At 48.4% G+C, this 13,571-nt stretch overlaps 1 protein-coding gene and 1 pseudogene across 3 annotated transcripts in view; one reads left to right on the forward strand and one right to left on the reverse strand.

The window, feature by feature from the left end:
• CHKA (choline kinase alpha) overlaps positions 1–13,571 on the forward strand; it is a 43,791-nt gene that overhangs the window by 22,572 nt on the left and 7,648 nt on the right. The window contains exons 3-9 of one of the 3 annotated variants that reach the window (XM_039840664.1): positions 2,164–2,193; positions 3,241–3,294; positions 7,513–7,626; positions 10,020–10,153; positions 10,549–10,653; positions 11,610–11,668; positions 13,398–13,485. In XM_039840664.1, the coding sequence (XP_039696598.1) occupies positions 2,164–2,193; positions 3,241–3,294; positions 7,513–7,626; positions 10,020–10,153; positions 10,549–10,653; positions 11,610–11,668; positions 13,398–13,485 (584 nt within the window). The remainder of the gene's footprint in view (positions 1–2,163; positions 2,194–3,240; positions 3,295–7,512; positions 7,627–10,019; positions 10,154–10,548; positions 10,654–11,609; positions 11,669–13,397; positions 13,486–13,571) is intronic. The other 2 variants (XM_039840660.1, XM_039840663.1) reach the window with 2 other exon arrangements.
• On the reverse strand, positions 5,286–5,404 carry LOC120584909 (uncharacterized; annotated as a pseudogene).

A 13,571-nucleotide genomic window follows, 5' to 3' on the forward strand; every position in this document is an offset into this window, starting at 1 on the left:
AAATAGTTCGAAGAATGAGGAAGATGGAAGGGAGCCAGTGGCGGTCCATTTTTAATTATAGTTGGGTATCGTCTTTTTGCGTTTTCTTTCGTACATCTGTCTACCATGCCGAATTCACTCATTTAAAGGATACAGTTCAGTGGTTTTTAGTATATTCATTGGAGTTGGGTGTCTTCTTAAGCACATTTGATGCATTCTGATCTTCTTAGGTCTTTAAATTTCAGTGTTTATTTTAAACACTTTAGTATTAGGAACTTCAGATACATACCGAAGTGGACCCCAGCGTAATGAACCCCAAGTGCCCCACATCTGTCTTTGACCCTCGATCAGTCTCCTTTCGTCTTCACCCCCATTCATTCTCTGGGGTTATTCCGAAGCAAATTCCAGACGTATTATTTCTTCCATGAATATTTCGATCTGAATCTATATAAGATGGTTTTTTAAAGAAATGACCACAATAATGTTCACATTAAAAAAATCTTAATAATTATTTAACATTAAATAACCAGTGTTCAAAGGTCTAATAAATGTAAAATTTTTTTTAGTTTTATAACTTATGAAAACCGATTTTTATTAATGTGCGAGTTGGCCAAAAATTGTCATGTTAAATATTTGTACAATATATTTTAATATCTGCTTCAGATAAATTTGTAACTCTGAAGTAAAATCCCACATATTCCGAGATATATTTTACTTTCTTTCTTTCTGGACAAAAACATTCTCTGACCTCTTTTTGACGTTGTGAGTCTCTTCTTGGCTCACCTTTTCATGAATATCTTCTTGGTTTGAAACTTCCTGGTCTTACTCCTTATTTGCAGGATTGAGGGAACCCGAACATTCTGTACTGAGGAAACAGAACGGGGGGTCGTCTGTGGCAGAAGTCCACTTGCCTTTGTGATGGTGCTCTTATGGTATAATTAATGCATTCATTTGGGGGTGACACGACAGGATGGGGAAATGAGTAACAATTTATTTTCTCTTAATGCTGCTAATGTGTTAAAAAGGAATGGCCTTGGGAACTAAACCAGTTCTAACGTTGGATGGAGCGACTTGCCTTTGAGAGCACCATTAGACGAGGAAAAGGGACTTCTGTTGGCTCAATAACCTGTTTAACTGTATCTTCCTAAGAAGATACAGTTTGAGTAATAACAGCATAGGCATAACCATAGTCATCTAGAATTTCCTACAGGTCAAATCCCGTTACAACAAGTTTCAGTAGGTTATCCAGATTTCTTATTTGTCAGCTTGCTCTACAAAGTATCGATATATAATGTATCAGATTATAGAACTTTTTTTGTGCTTAACTTTCCTTTGAGAAAAGCACAAGGATTTAATGTTTTGGGGGCACTTTAGCCCCTTTCAGCATTCTGGTTAACACTGTAGCCAGTTATACCACTGCCAGGATCATGCGTGCAAGTTTGCCATAGCTGATCAGCTGTCACCCTAGGGTGCACATTTAGCTGGCCACCTTGACCGTCACAGCACGGGTGTGTGCAGTTATCCATGCCACCCGAAAAGTATGGTAAGCACCAGGATTCGCTTGGTGCTTTGGGGGGCGACTAATAAATGGAAGGTTGGTACATCCCTAATTCATTAGTGACTTGCCGGCCACTGGAGAAAGGAGATAGTCTGACTCCAAGGTAAACAGTGGTCAGGAGAGTCTTTTAGAGTTAAGGGAGGAGGGAGGCTTTCATGAAACCCACTCACCCCCACCTCGGATTTATCACAGCCATCAGCAAAGGTCTGAAAGTATTCTTGTTGTATTTTTATTCTTGTAGTTCTCATTGTAACGGGATTTAACCTGTAACACCTTTTCATCAGAGAGATGCAGATTACACAAATGAAAATATTACATATACCCCGTTTGTACTTTCTGTACTTTGTACAAAGTGTACTTAACTGTAAAAGATATTGAGTACGTATAAGGGCAAGTCTTTTTGCCAATAGCTTCATGCACATGGGTATTTATTTTGTTTGCTTTTATATCGAGTAAGCTAGAACATGTACTATTTATATAAAAGCATTAAAACATCTGCGGAATGTGTCTGATGGATGAAAGTGGTTGCTTTAAATCACTAGGGTTTTGCATGGTGCTAGAGTAGCTGGTGTTGCTTAACGTGGCATTTTTTTTTTTCCTGTCCACACTTTCCACCCCTGGTACAGGTATTTTTGATAAAGCTGTGGAATGGAAAGGTATGTTTTTCACGGGATGTTCAAGAATCTTTTACCTTAAAATTTTTTTAAAGAGCTTCCTTTACGGGCTTCCTTCTGTGTCTGGCTTAAGCAGACTTTAACTATAACAACATATTTTTAAAGGCAATATTTGCGTGCAACATTTTGACATAATACTTAAGTTTCTGACTCGCTTTCCCCCCATCCCTTGATTAAAGATAGTGTGAAGGTTTCTGAAGCACATGGGGTGGGGGGTTGCTTTTAAAAACTGTGATCTGTGCCATGAAGGATGGAGCCAGAGTTGCAGATGGTAGTTAATGATCTAGCCATTGCTATTGCTAGAATCCTGGTTACCAGTACTTTGCAATTTCATTGAGGAAAGTGTTTCAGAAGTATCCCTTCCTATGTTAATATGTGAAATAAGTTTAGGGACTTGATTAAATTTGCATCGCCTGCTTTTTGGTGAAAGAAGAATTCAAATTGAGCTAGAGACAGGCCTAACGAGCAGGGTTAGTCTGCGAAAGTGGCTGGTCGGCGGGCTCGTCTATGCAGATACTGTGCCACGCTGCCTGCCTGCACAGTTCCGTCCCAGTTCTGTGCTGACCACCCTTGACACCGGCATGTGTCCATGTGTACCCTCCCTGCTCGTGCCGGAAGAAAGCCTTCCTTGGGTTTGCGTTGACTTTGAACGAAACGCCTAGCTGAACGGGTGAGACTCAGCTTGACCGGTTGTCTTTAGAAGACCTGTTTGGAAGAGCGCCCTCTACTGACTTTCCTCAAACAATGAAATTGCGAACTGGTATACCGGAGAGGTCGTGTCACAGCTATTTGGTCTCAACAGCACATCCCTTTTCTTGTAAAGAAATGAAGAGATTCCTCGGGTGTTGGCACTAGTGCTGGACACTGGTGGTGCATTTTAGACTGCTACTGATGGCATCAGTGGGCCGAGAAACACTCATTAAAGATCTGTGATGTTTCGTTACCCCCGGCTGTTCTGGTGGTTGCGAAGTGAGTGTCTGCTTGCCGTTCCCCATCTCACCGGAAGTGTTTGCTTTTTCTCATTCATAGAGGTCCTGTAATAAAGAGGGATCCGAACAAGCTCAGAAAGAAAATGAATTTCAAGTAAGTAACGAAGCCCATTCCGCATCTGTGCGAGGTGTAAACCTGGCTGCCGGCCTCGGCCACTGTCGTTGGGCAGTGCCTGGAGGGGCCTGGTCGGTCCGTCCGAGAGGAAGGACTCTTGGCATATTGGAGCCACCTGAGTAAGGCTGCGTGGACAACGTGTGTTCCCAGTCCGCGGCGAGTGGAGGTAGTGGACGCTTGGTGTCTTTAGGACAAGCTGAACAGCTCTTGGGGAGCCGAGACGGCAGTTCGGGATAACGTTTGTGCGTGATGTTCTGACGTGGAGGCAAGCCGGGCTTCGCCGCCGCCTCGTGTCCGTCCCTGCGCAGTTGTTTCGGCGGCCACTCTCCTTGGGACAAGTACGAGTGTGTCCCCTGCGCATGGTACCCAGGTGGGAAGGCTCCTTCCTCCACTACGAGATGCGCGTTAGGAAACCCCACGCCCCAAAATGCATAAATTCAAAAGAGCTTGGGGTCACGCGCACTGATGTGTCGACTTGTCCCGTGTCTGAGGCTCAGAAGTGGGGCATCTGGGGCACTCACTCCCGCAGCAGAGAGAAAAAAGCTTTTGAGCATACTCTCCCGGTACACGCACGCTTGTATATAAGGAGAGTGTGTGTGTGTGTGTATGTGTGTGTGTGTGTGTGTGTATGTACACACACAGAAAGCATATGTGAAACTCGTATCTATACACTTGCAGATATACCGGTTTTATTAATTACTAACTGCTAGTTAGTAAAATAATCGAGACACAGATATTAAAAGGAGGTGAGATTATTAAAAGGAATAAAAGTAGTGGTGTGTTTTCCTCGTATTTTAGTGGACTGTTTTGCACGCCCCCTCCCTGGAGAGCCTGGTCTGGAGGATCTGGAACTGGTGCTCCCTGGGGCGACACTGGGTGGCATTGGGTGCAGAGTGATTGGCATTCCGGTTGTGACTATTCTGAGCCCTTCGTGCATAGACTATTGTAGCTCCTGGCGGCCGAAACTGTTGGGCCACTAGGACCTTCGTGACGCTGGATCCAGTCTATCTCAGTCCTCGTTTTGTGGACTTGGCAGCTGCGTCGACGTGACCCCGCCCACCCCGAAGCATCTCCTCTCTCTAGGCTCCTCTCCACACTTAACTAGAGTTAAAGTGCTAGAACTCTCCGCAGCCTGGCCCGGGGCCCTGTTCCCATGCCAGCCTCTTTCCTCAGGCCATCTCACCCAAACCTTGTCCTTGCCTTTCTCCTGTAGGCCGCCCAAGCCCCCTGCTTGGAACTCATGCCTACTGCCACCTGTCTCTCCTGGGGTGCCGACGTTCCGCTTAGGTGCTTGGAGACCTCGTGGTTACGAAAAGACCGCTAGTCACTGAATTACCCCTTCTAAGATTACATGCCATCCTTCTTAACCTACCCATTTTTCTTGCTCGTAACTTAGTGCTTTTTTCCTTTTCTTTTTTTCCAGAATCTTCCCTCCCCAACACCACCACCCCTTGCTCCCTATTGTGAATAAATATCAAGCTGCAGTATCACATTAGTACAAAGGTGCTTCCCGTTCACGTGTTCAGAGTAATGCCAAAGAGATTGGAACATTCTTAAGTCTGTCCACTTAAGAATGGACAGACTTAAGAATGTCTGTTCTCGCCTCCATTCCTGGTGATGGGTCGACCTGGCTCTGCAGGGTTCTGCCCATGGCATGTGTGTTCAGTCGCGTCCACTCCCAGTGGCCTTTGTACTAAGTGGACGTGACGTGCAAAATTACTTACTGAAATAATGAAATGGGGTTTAACTCTATTCATAAAACCTGAAACTTCAGGCTTTAAGGAATATTTAGATTGGCTACACGTATGTGTTTCGTGAAGTGCCAGTACTGAGGTCCTTTAGCTTAGTCGCTCTACACAGAGGAGAGTTACAAATAAATTTTTTTTCTAGGCAAGGCAACCCTTGGTTGACCTCAGAGATTGCAAGGACCTTGTCAGCTTACAATCCCTTATTATTTTATTTATTTTTTACGCCTATAGCACTTTGTCTTCCTAGGTGGTCTCCCATCCAAGTACTAACCAGGCCCGACCCTGCTTAGCTTCCGAGATCAGACGGGATCGGGCTTGTTTAGGGTAGCATGGCCGTAGATTAAAAACAGATTTTAATCCCAAGAAAATCCCAATACCTAGACAGGAGAAATGCCGATCACATGCTTTGGTGACGACTGGGGATGGGTCGGCACCTTGAGGTGGGGTCGTACAGATGGCGAGGAGCCACTGACGGCAGGCTCCCCGTCCGGTGCTGAGCTTGGCCCCGTGCCCTGCGCCCCGCGCTGCCGCCGGCGCTCGCCTCGGCTTCAGTGCGTCCCGGTGTCCAAGTGGAGAGGGAGTAACGCTCTGCAGGTCTTGGGGCTCCTCTCCCAGGGGGCAAGTCTGATGCTAGACTTGAGGACCATTTGGGGGCAGTAGTCACTACCTCCGCACAGGTTTGCTGTCAGGTCCGATGAGTGGGGCAGACGTTTTGCCAGCTAAACAGAGATGTCAGGAATTTGTTGTCATTCTCTAAGGGTTAATAAAACCTGCGTGATGCCAGATCCTGCTCGAAAATCCATTAACTTGATCAGTGCTGTGTCCTGGTTGTCATTGTCTAATCTGCTCTGGCTGCTCTGACAAACTCCCCGGGGCATAAACCACAGACAGCGCTGTCTCGCAGCCCTGGAAGCTGGAGGGCAGGGTGTCCGCTCGCCACCTTCTCGTGGGTGCCGTCTCCCTGGCTCGCGGACTCTGTCTTCTCGCCGTGTCCTCACGTGGCGCTGGGGGGAAGAGAGCACACACTCTCTGTTGTCTCTTCTTAGAAGGCCACTGATCCCGTTAGGGCTCCACCCTCATGACCTCATCCAAACCCAGTCACCTCCAAGTCCCCACCTCCAAATGCCATCGCATCGGAGGTTAGGGTTGAACGGATGAATTCGGGGCTTGGGAGGGGAGACACAGTTTCGTCCATAGCAGCCATATATACAAAACTGCAAATTAGTAAATAAAGATTGGGCCTCGCCAGGTGATGGTTAGACCATGATAGTGGGGATTATACAAGACGGTGGCTAGGCTAGAATTGTGGGGGATTACCAACAAATCCGTCCCCCCCACACGATGTAGGAGTGACGGAGTCACTTTGTACTTTGACGTGGGGCCATCCTTTCTCTTTTTGTTTTCTGTTCACTAACTTTAGTCATTGCCTGTGAGTTCCACCCGCTACGTCTGTCAGTTCATGCTCCGTAATGTGACTGTCATTTAAAGAGCTCCATTCTTTTGAACAGTGTCTCCAGCTCGTATTTCCACAGCGCGTTTCTTTACAAGGGGTGAATTAGAGTCCCCTGAGAGCATGTCCAGAGCACACCTGCCGGCCCCTCTGCAGACACCTTCCACTCAGGAACGCCATTTGAAAAGCCCTCGAAGAGGTTGGGCTCACCTCTGGTTAAGAAGAACTCCCTTTCTATTCCTTCACCCTAACAGATGGGAACTTTTAAGCTGTAATTTGCTTTTTAAGGGGAAAGGACTAAGGAATGACTTTGAATTGAGAATTTGAATTGAGACCGAAAGATGGATTTTGAGAGCAAAATGATCTTAGATCCACATTAGTATTGAGGACAGAAGTCAGCACGTATGAGAATCAGAGAGGTTTCGCAAGAAGACAGACATTAAATGACACAGGAGAAGATGGAGGGATAAGAGCAGAACATTGAAACCTCGAATGTTCCCCGCTAGGGCGCTCTTTAGGCCAGAAAGCCTAGACACCCCCTATCTAAATCAGTAATTCTCAAACTTACGAGACCCACAGATGAGTTCAGGAGGCAGAAGGCCCTCCGGCCCATTTGCTTTCACTCAGCACTGTCCACTGAACAGCAAGTCAGCCTTCACCAGAATGGCTGGTATTGTCATGGCCTTTGATGAGGTGCTAAGGGTGAGATTCATACAAGTTATAAAATTAATAGAAGCAGTAAAGTATTGATAGATATTGTTCTATTTTTTAGAGTCAGGGACCTACATCAAACTTGAATTTTCAGTCTCATTTATATAGTGTCATGTTTGCATGGATCCTGCAAATTACAAGATCTGTTCATCTCTGTGTCTTCACATTTAAAGCGGGGACAGTAATAATAATAAAAATAATGCCTGATCGTAGAGTTGGTGTGGGATTGGACGAAGCCAGCACGCGGTCAGCAATCAGTAACACCTGCTTTGCTGGCGTCTGTTTCAGGGGGCCGAGGCCATGGTCCTGGAGAGTGTTATGTTTGCCATTCTCGCGGAGAGATCGCTTGGGCCAAAGCTGTATGGCATCTTCCCACAGGGCCGCCTGGAGGAGTTCATCCCGGTAAGATACGTTCGCGGCCGGTTGGGCGCCATGTGCCACAGACAGAACCCGGGTTCTCTGTCTGATCCCTCAAGAGGCCGAGATGCTGGGGCCGAAATAGTAAATGCGGCCTGTGTTATTAAACCGTATCAGAAATAAAGAAAAAGCACATTCCTGTTGAATGTACATCGGACCCCTCTGTCTTTCCTACAGAGTATGTTCATCCAAATAAAAAATACAGGAGACTTAATATCTGTTGTCTGCCGAAGCCACTTGCCCTGAAACAGCTTCACTGCACCTCGTTCCCCCTACCTTCTGGGCCTCCATGTAGAACTGGCTGCAGAACCCCTGGCCCTGACCGCTCTGTGCCACATCTCTGGTCTTCGGTGTGGTCTGTGGGGCCACCATCACTGCCCTTTGCCTTGTCTCCCATTGTCCCCCTATTTGGCATCAGCCCTGTCTCCATATGTCCGTGAAGTTCCTCTCTGATTTCAAGGCCTACCGCAAACCCTCTGTTTCTGAGTCAGGACTGTTGTCCTTTTGTTGCTGCCCTGAGGCATTTTTAATGTCGCTATAACATTTTCCAGCCTGCCATGTGTGTGCCGACCCCCTCCCCCACAGCCGGCCTGGGGCCTCGGCAGCTCCCTTTACAGTGAATGTGGGTCGTAGCTTGTATGGGTGGCGATGCCGAGCCTTGCTGGCCACGTTCCCACTCGCAGCCAGGTCTGCAGTTATGGTGCAGGGTCCCCCTCTTAACCTGTATGTGCTCTTTAAGAACTAGGGTCATGAATGGCCCTGTACAGTTGTGCAGTGGCACTGAGCACAAGGACACCTGGTTCAAGGGGATGCTCTGCTCACCTGCATCCAGCTGGAGTTCCTTGGTCTAATCCCACAGCCAGGGCAGGAGCCTTCTTGTGATCTGCCTCCCCAGCAGCGCCATGTGTGCCAGCCGCCATCGAGGGTACGCTTAAGCAAGTGGGTGTTACCCTCACTGTACCAGAATTTACGTTTAGTGTCTTCCCTGGCACCTGGCTGTGTTTTTATTTATAATTTTCCCAGTAAAGACAGTAACATCCATCTGGCATGAGAATCAAATGAGAGAATAAAATATTTGAAAGAATTTTCAAATTATAAAAGACTTCATACGTTTACAAGTGGCAACATGCGTGCGATGCATCTTAACAACATAATATTGATTGGTAAAACTAAATTGCAGAAGACTACATGTAGTATCATACCATTTTAATAAAGCCTGATAGGAGCAAAGCAATAGTTATTTCATCCAGACATGGGTGTAAAACCGTTTTTAGAAAAGATAAGAGACCAGTGAACACAACTCGAACAGCCCCCACTATCAACCTATGAGCTGAGACCAGGACTCATAGGTTGTGGCATCTGTGGAATTGATGCGCTCCTAGTTCTGAAGTTCTGTGCTCTTGTGTGTATTATTTGTAGTGATGTTTTAAAGAAAATTCTCTTAAAACACTGGGTCGAACCATAAGAAACTGCCAATAGTCAACTGTTATTGACCCGCAGAAAGAGCCATTTCACTTGGCTAAGGCTGACTCTGGACCCCCGGCAGCGTGGGGTGAGGTGAGCCCCACCTTTCAGAAGGCAATGTGGGAGATAGTCTCATTTCCCTTCTTGGCAAATGAACCTGGAATCCTGAGATCTGTTCGTCTATGAGCACGTCAGCTGAAAAGTTTTCACGTTGCGAACAAATTACTGGCATTTTTTAACGGAGCTCTGTGAAAGCTGAGCAGGCTGCCTTAAGAGTCCTCGATGTCCTGTCGCTCAAAGCTGAGTGCCCTGTCCTTACCGCGGCGTGGTCATTTGTGGAGGGTGCCAGAGTGCAGGAGCGGACTCGGCCCCGTGCTGTCAGGGAGCCCTGACCACGAGGCGCCTGCCACTTGTCGCGGCCTCCCCGGCTCGGTGCTGGCCCAGAGCCCTCACCTGTGCTGTCGTCTCTACTTTTCATGTCGTGGTTCGCATTTTACAGACACTAGCGAAGGAGCGAGACGCTGGGCACTTAAGAAGCTGCCGCAGACCTGGAGTTTTAGCCTGAGGAAAGGCGTATACTTCTGGTGTTTGGTTGAGGGAACAAAGCAGACTCCTAGGTCCTGTGTGCGAAGGACTTTGCTTGATTCCACTCCGTCTCCAGTTGTATTTTGTCACAATTAAAAGGTTCAAAACGAAATCGACCTCTGGAAGTGGCGTCCTCCTCACTGCTAAGTGCCAGAGCAGTTGCTAGGTCGCCACGTTCAGGCACAGCGCTCATTTTTAAGGGAATTTTGTGCAGTAGCCGAGACTTAGATGCCCCACAAAACCTGGCTTCTAGTTCTTAAGATGGCGTGAGCTATACTTCCTGGGTTGTCTGGGTAAAGACATTTTCTAACGTCCTTCTTTTATTTCAGAGCCGGCGATTAGACACTGAAGAATTAAGTTTGCCAGATATTTCTGCAGAAATAGCTGAGAAAATGGCCACATTTCATGGTATGAAAATGCCATTCAATAAGGAACCAAAATGGCTTTTTGGAACAATGGAAAAGTAAGTGGTCAAATCACTTGGCTCTAACTTAGTTTTACATTGGCAGCTCCCAGAGGTGCCAGAGGTGAGCGTGCTTTGCCACGTGGTTGGAGGTGTCCCTTTGGTCTGCCGGTGTGCAGGCCGTCAGTTGGTGGCGTTCGCCTCATGCATGAATAAATCTTTCTTCCACGTGAAAATCCATTCCTGAATCAAGACAGAAGACTTGTTTGCAGAAATGCTACTGAACAGGTGGATGGGCAGAAAATCTGCTTCCCAGAGTGCCCCGGACCCTGTGCCCTCTCCCCTCCCCCGCCACGGAGATGGGGGTTCCCCTGGTATGATTGTGTTTAACTAGAGCCCCAAGGACAAGTCGCCGTGAATTGAGCAATGCTGTTTTGTTCTCCTTTTTTTGCAAGATACCTAAATCAAGTGCTGAGAATTAAATTTACCGGGGAGGCCAGAGCGAAGCAGCTCCACAGATTCCTCAGTTACAATCTGCCTTTGGAACTAGAGAGCCTGAGGTGGGTATTTGCTTCCGTTCCTGACTCGGCGAGTGCCTCTGTCTAGCAGTTCTTAGTCACCGAAACAGTTATTGATGATCATTTGTTAAGCGTTGCCTCAGGTCTGTCTGGCGTTTGCAGGATGAGTTCAAAGATGAGTTACAAAGATGAATTTTGTAACCGGAATTATAGTTTTATATGAGTGCTGTCCCTCCTCTGGTCATCCACGAAGTTTTCATGGCAGAGGTGAGATTCTAGAAGCATGGTCAGTGACTAGAGCCGTAGGTTTTTTCCTGAAACAAAACCAAAACTACAAACCATGGGGCCAGGCCGGGGCGTGTCAACAGCGAGGGGGACATGTCCACCCAAACTTAAGGGGACATGGAGCAGAAGGCTTGACACCGGTCTCTGAGGCAACGCTGCCGTGGTGTCCTCGGGGTGCGCTCATCCCCTGAGTGGGAGGATTTACACCTTTCATTACTCAAAAGCCGCGTGTCCCTTGGTCTGGCTCTCATGATTGGTGCTGAGGGGACGGTGACCGAGACGTCCTTCAAGGAGCTTCTGTTTTATCAAGAGAGATGGGAAAACAAGTAATCAGGCGAAATGATGTGAAGTTGGGACAGGTGCTGTGAAGGAAACATGGCAGCCAAAGGAGACTGACAGAGAGGAATCTGCTCTGGTCAGTGGTCAGTCGTGCTCTCTGAGGAGGGACGAGTGAGGGGTTTCAGGACAGGAAGGCTTGTGCGGAGGTCCTGCCAGCTGTGCTCGGGGGCCCGCGTGTATTTCCGGTTTGAACTGCTGTAGGTCTGTCACCGCGTGACAGAGTTTTCGGAATTCACGTGACAGACATTACCCAGGGGCTGTGTGTCTGTCGCTTTGGAGCTCACACGCAGGGCTGGGCTTGCCGAGGGAGCGGGACTGTTTGCATTTAACTTCTTAAAAGTTCAGTACATAACAGCAAACTCTTCCTTTCCCAGATCATTGCTTGAATCCACTCCGTCTCCAGTTGTATTTTGTCACAATGACTGTCAAGAAGGTAAGGTTGCGTCTGTTAGGCGCGCATGTGCGTGCTTAAAAGATTGCCTCCGGTGTGGTGTGCGCAGTACCTGCCAGGTGTCCAGGAAGAGAGGATTAGAGGCATCAAATTACGGCACAGCCAGACAATGAAGTGTTGTGTAACTCTTCAACAGGTCGAGTTTTATGCAGAGCAACAGAAAAAGTCTCCAGGATATTAAAAGAAGGAAGCAAGTTTTAAGTACAACGTAGGATATCGTCCCATTTCTGTAAAAAACATATTCATAGAAAAAATCAGAATGTTCACTAGACCGAGGGCTGGGATAAAGGCCTTCAACTTCCTAAGTCACGCGTGGGCTCCGTGTTTAACTCCTTTCCGTAAATGCTTTTGGCTTTATGAATCTGGAAAAGCGGCGAAAGGACGGGCCCACCTCCTCGTCGGCGCCGGGCTCCTGCCTTCTGCCTCGGGCAGCGCCTTGCAGCGCACCGAAGCCGCCTTCTCTCTGAGCATCGGGTCACGTGCTGTAAATGACTTCTGGGTTCTCCACGCTAATAAAATCCCGATGCCATATACCCCTTACTGTAACCGAACTTTGCCCAACGTGATTTCAGGCTCGAGGGTTTAATCAGAGGTCCCCTTCCAGCCAGGCAGCTCTCGCCGCTGCCACAGCAGTGCCTGGCTGTGGCGTGGTTTTTCCCACTATCCTTGTCCTCTGTCTCAGCTGGCTGAGGTCCACCCTCAGACCCTTCGCCAGGCTCTATAGCTTGTTTTAATTCTGAGAACAGTCCCTGTTGAAGACCAGTCATCAGTAAGACGTTAGTTTGAGCCAAAGTACTATTTACGTATTACCTGATCGTTGCCAGCCAAGTCCAGTCCAGCAGGGTGTAGACACATCAGCCAGTTTTGTGTGTTGTTACCTCACCAAACAGGGTGCGAGGGCGGTCAGCTGGCCAGCGATGGAGATGTGTGGCGAGGACAGAGGAAATGGGAGTCGTGCGTTTGCTTTGTCCTACTCCTGTGGGCATCTGCCTCTGCCACTCCTGGGGACAGAAGGTGTATGCTGGAACACCTGGGAACCGTGCCTCCCGCAGAAACCCTGGAGAGGGTCTGGCCAGCAGAGGGGCACAGGCTGGCTCGTGGGTGCCTCCTGCCAGCCCCGTAGGGACAGAGAACATTATGTAGAGTGTGGGTCTCAGAACATAGGCCTGACGAGCCAGTGTGGCGGCCAGTCCACTTCTGGTCCAGAATTCAGCCCTAAAGGAAATAGGGTCGTGGGAATGCTGCCTCTGGCCTCTTCCTTGGGAAGAAAGCCAGGCGAGGCAAAGCGGTGGGGCCAGGTGTGGTGCCCGGAGCCCTGTGGTAGCCGCGCTCGCCCCGGCACGCTCTTTGGGAGGACAGCAGGGGGCCCCAGCCAGCTCTTCCGAGGGCTGCCGGGGTTTGGGGTAGTCAGAGCTCCAGCGTTTTCTGCATGCCCCGTGTGAAAAATTGGGGAAGCACTCCCCCGGAAAACCGAGCCAAGCCCATCCCATTCCCCAGGGAGCCCAGGGCCAGTTACTCAGGCTGCTGAGAGCAGAGGGGCTTCCGCCGAGGGCCAGGCCTCCATCCTGAGACGGGCGGCCGCACCCACTCGCCGCACGGTCAGGGTTCCCGGACAGAGTCAGAACGGCTCTCGCTCCACAGTTTGGGGCCTGTGCCTTTGAGGATAAAACGTGCCTACAGTAAAAGTCATGTCGTCCACACCTTTTTGCAGGTAACGTCTTATTGCTGGAAGGGAGAGAGAATTCAGAAAAACAGAAGCTGATGCTCATTGACTTCGAGTACAGCAGTTATAATTACAGGTAACGTCTCCGAGTAGGCCGTCTGTACTTCAGCGCTGTTTTGTATTGTAATGCGTGTGCGAACAGTTATAGAAGAAAACACTAAC

The sequence above is a fragment of the Pteropus medius genome, unplaced genomic scaffold (genome assembly GCF_902729225.1).
Source record: "Pteropus medius unplaced genomic scaffold, Ma_sr-lr_union100, whole genome shotgun sequence".
NCBI lineage: Eukaryota > Metazoa > Chordata > Mammalia > Chiroptera > Pteropodidae > Pteropus > Pteropus medius.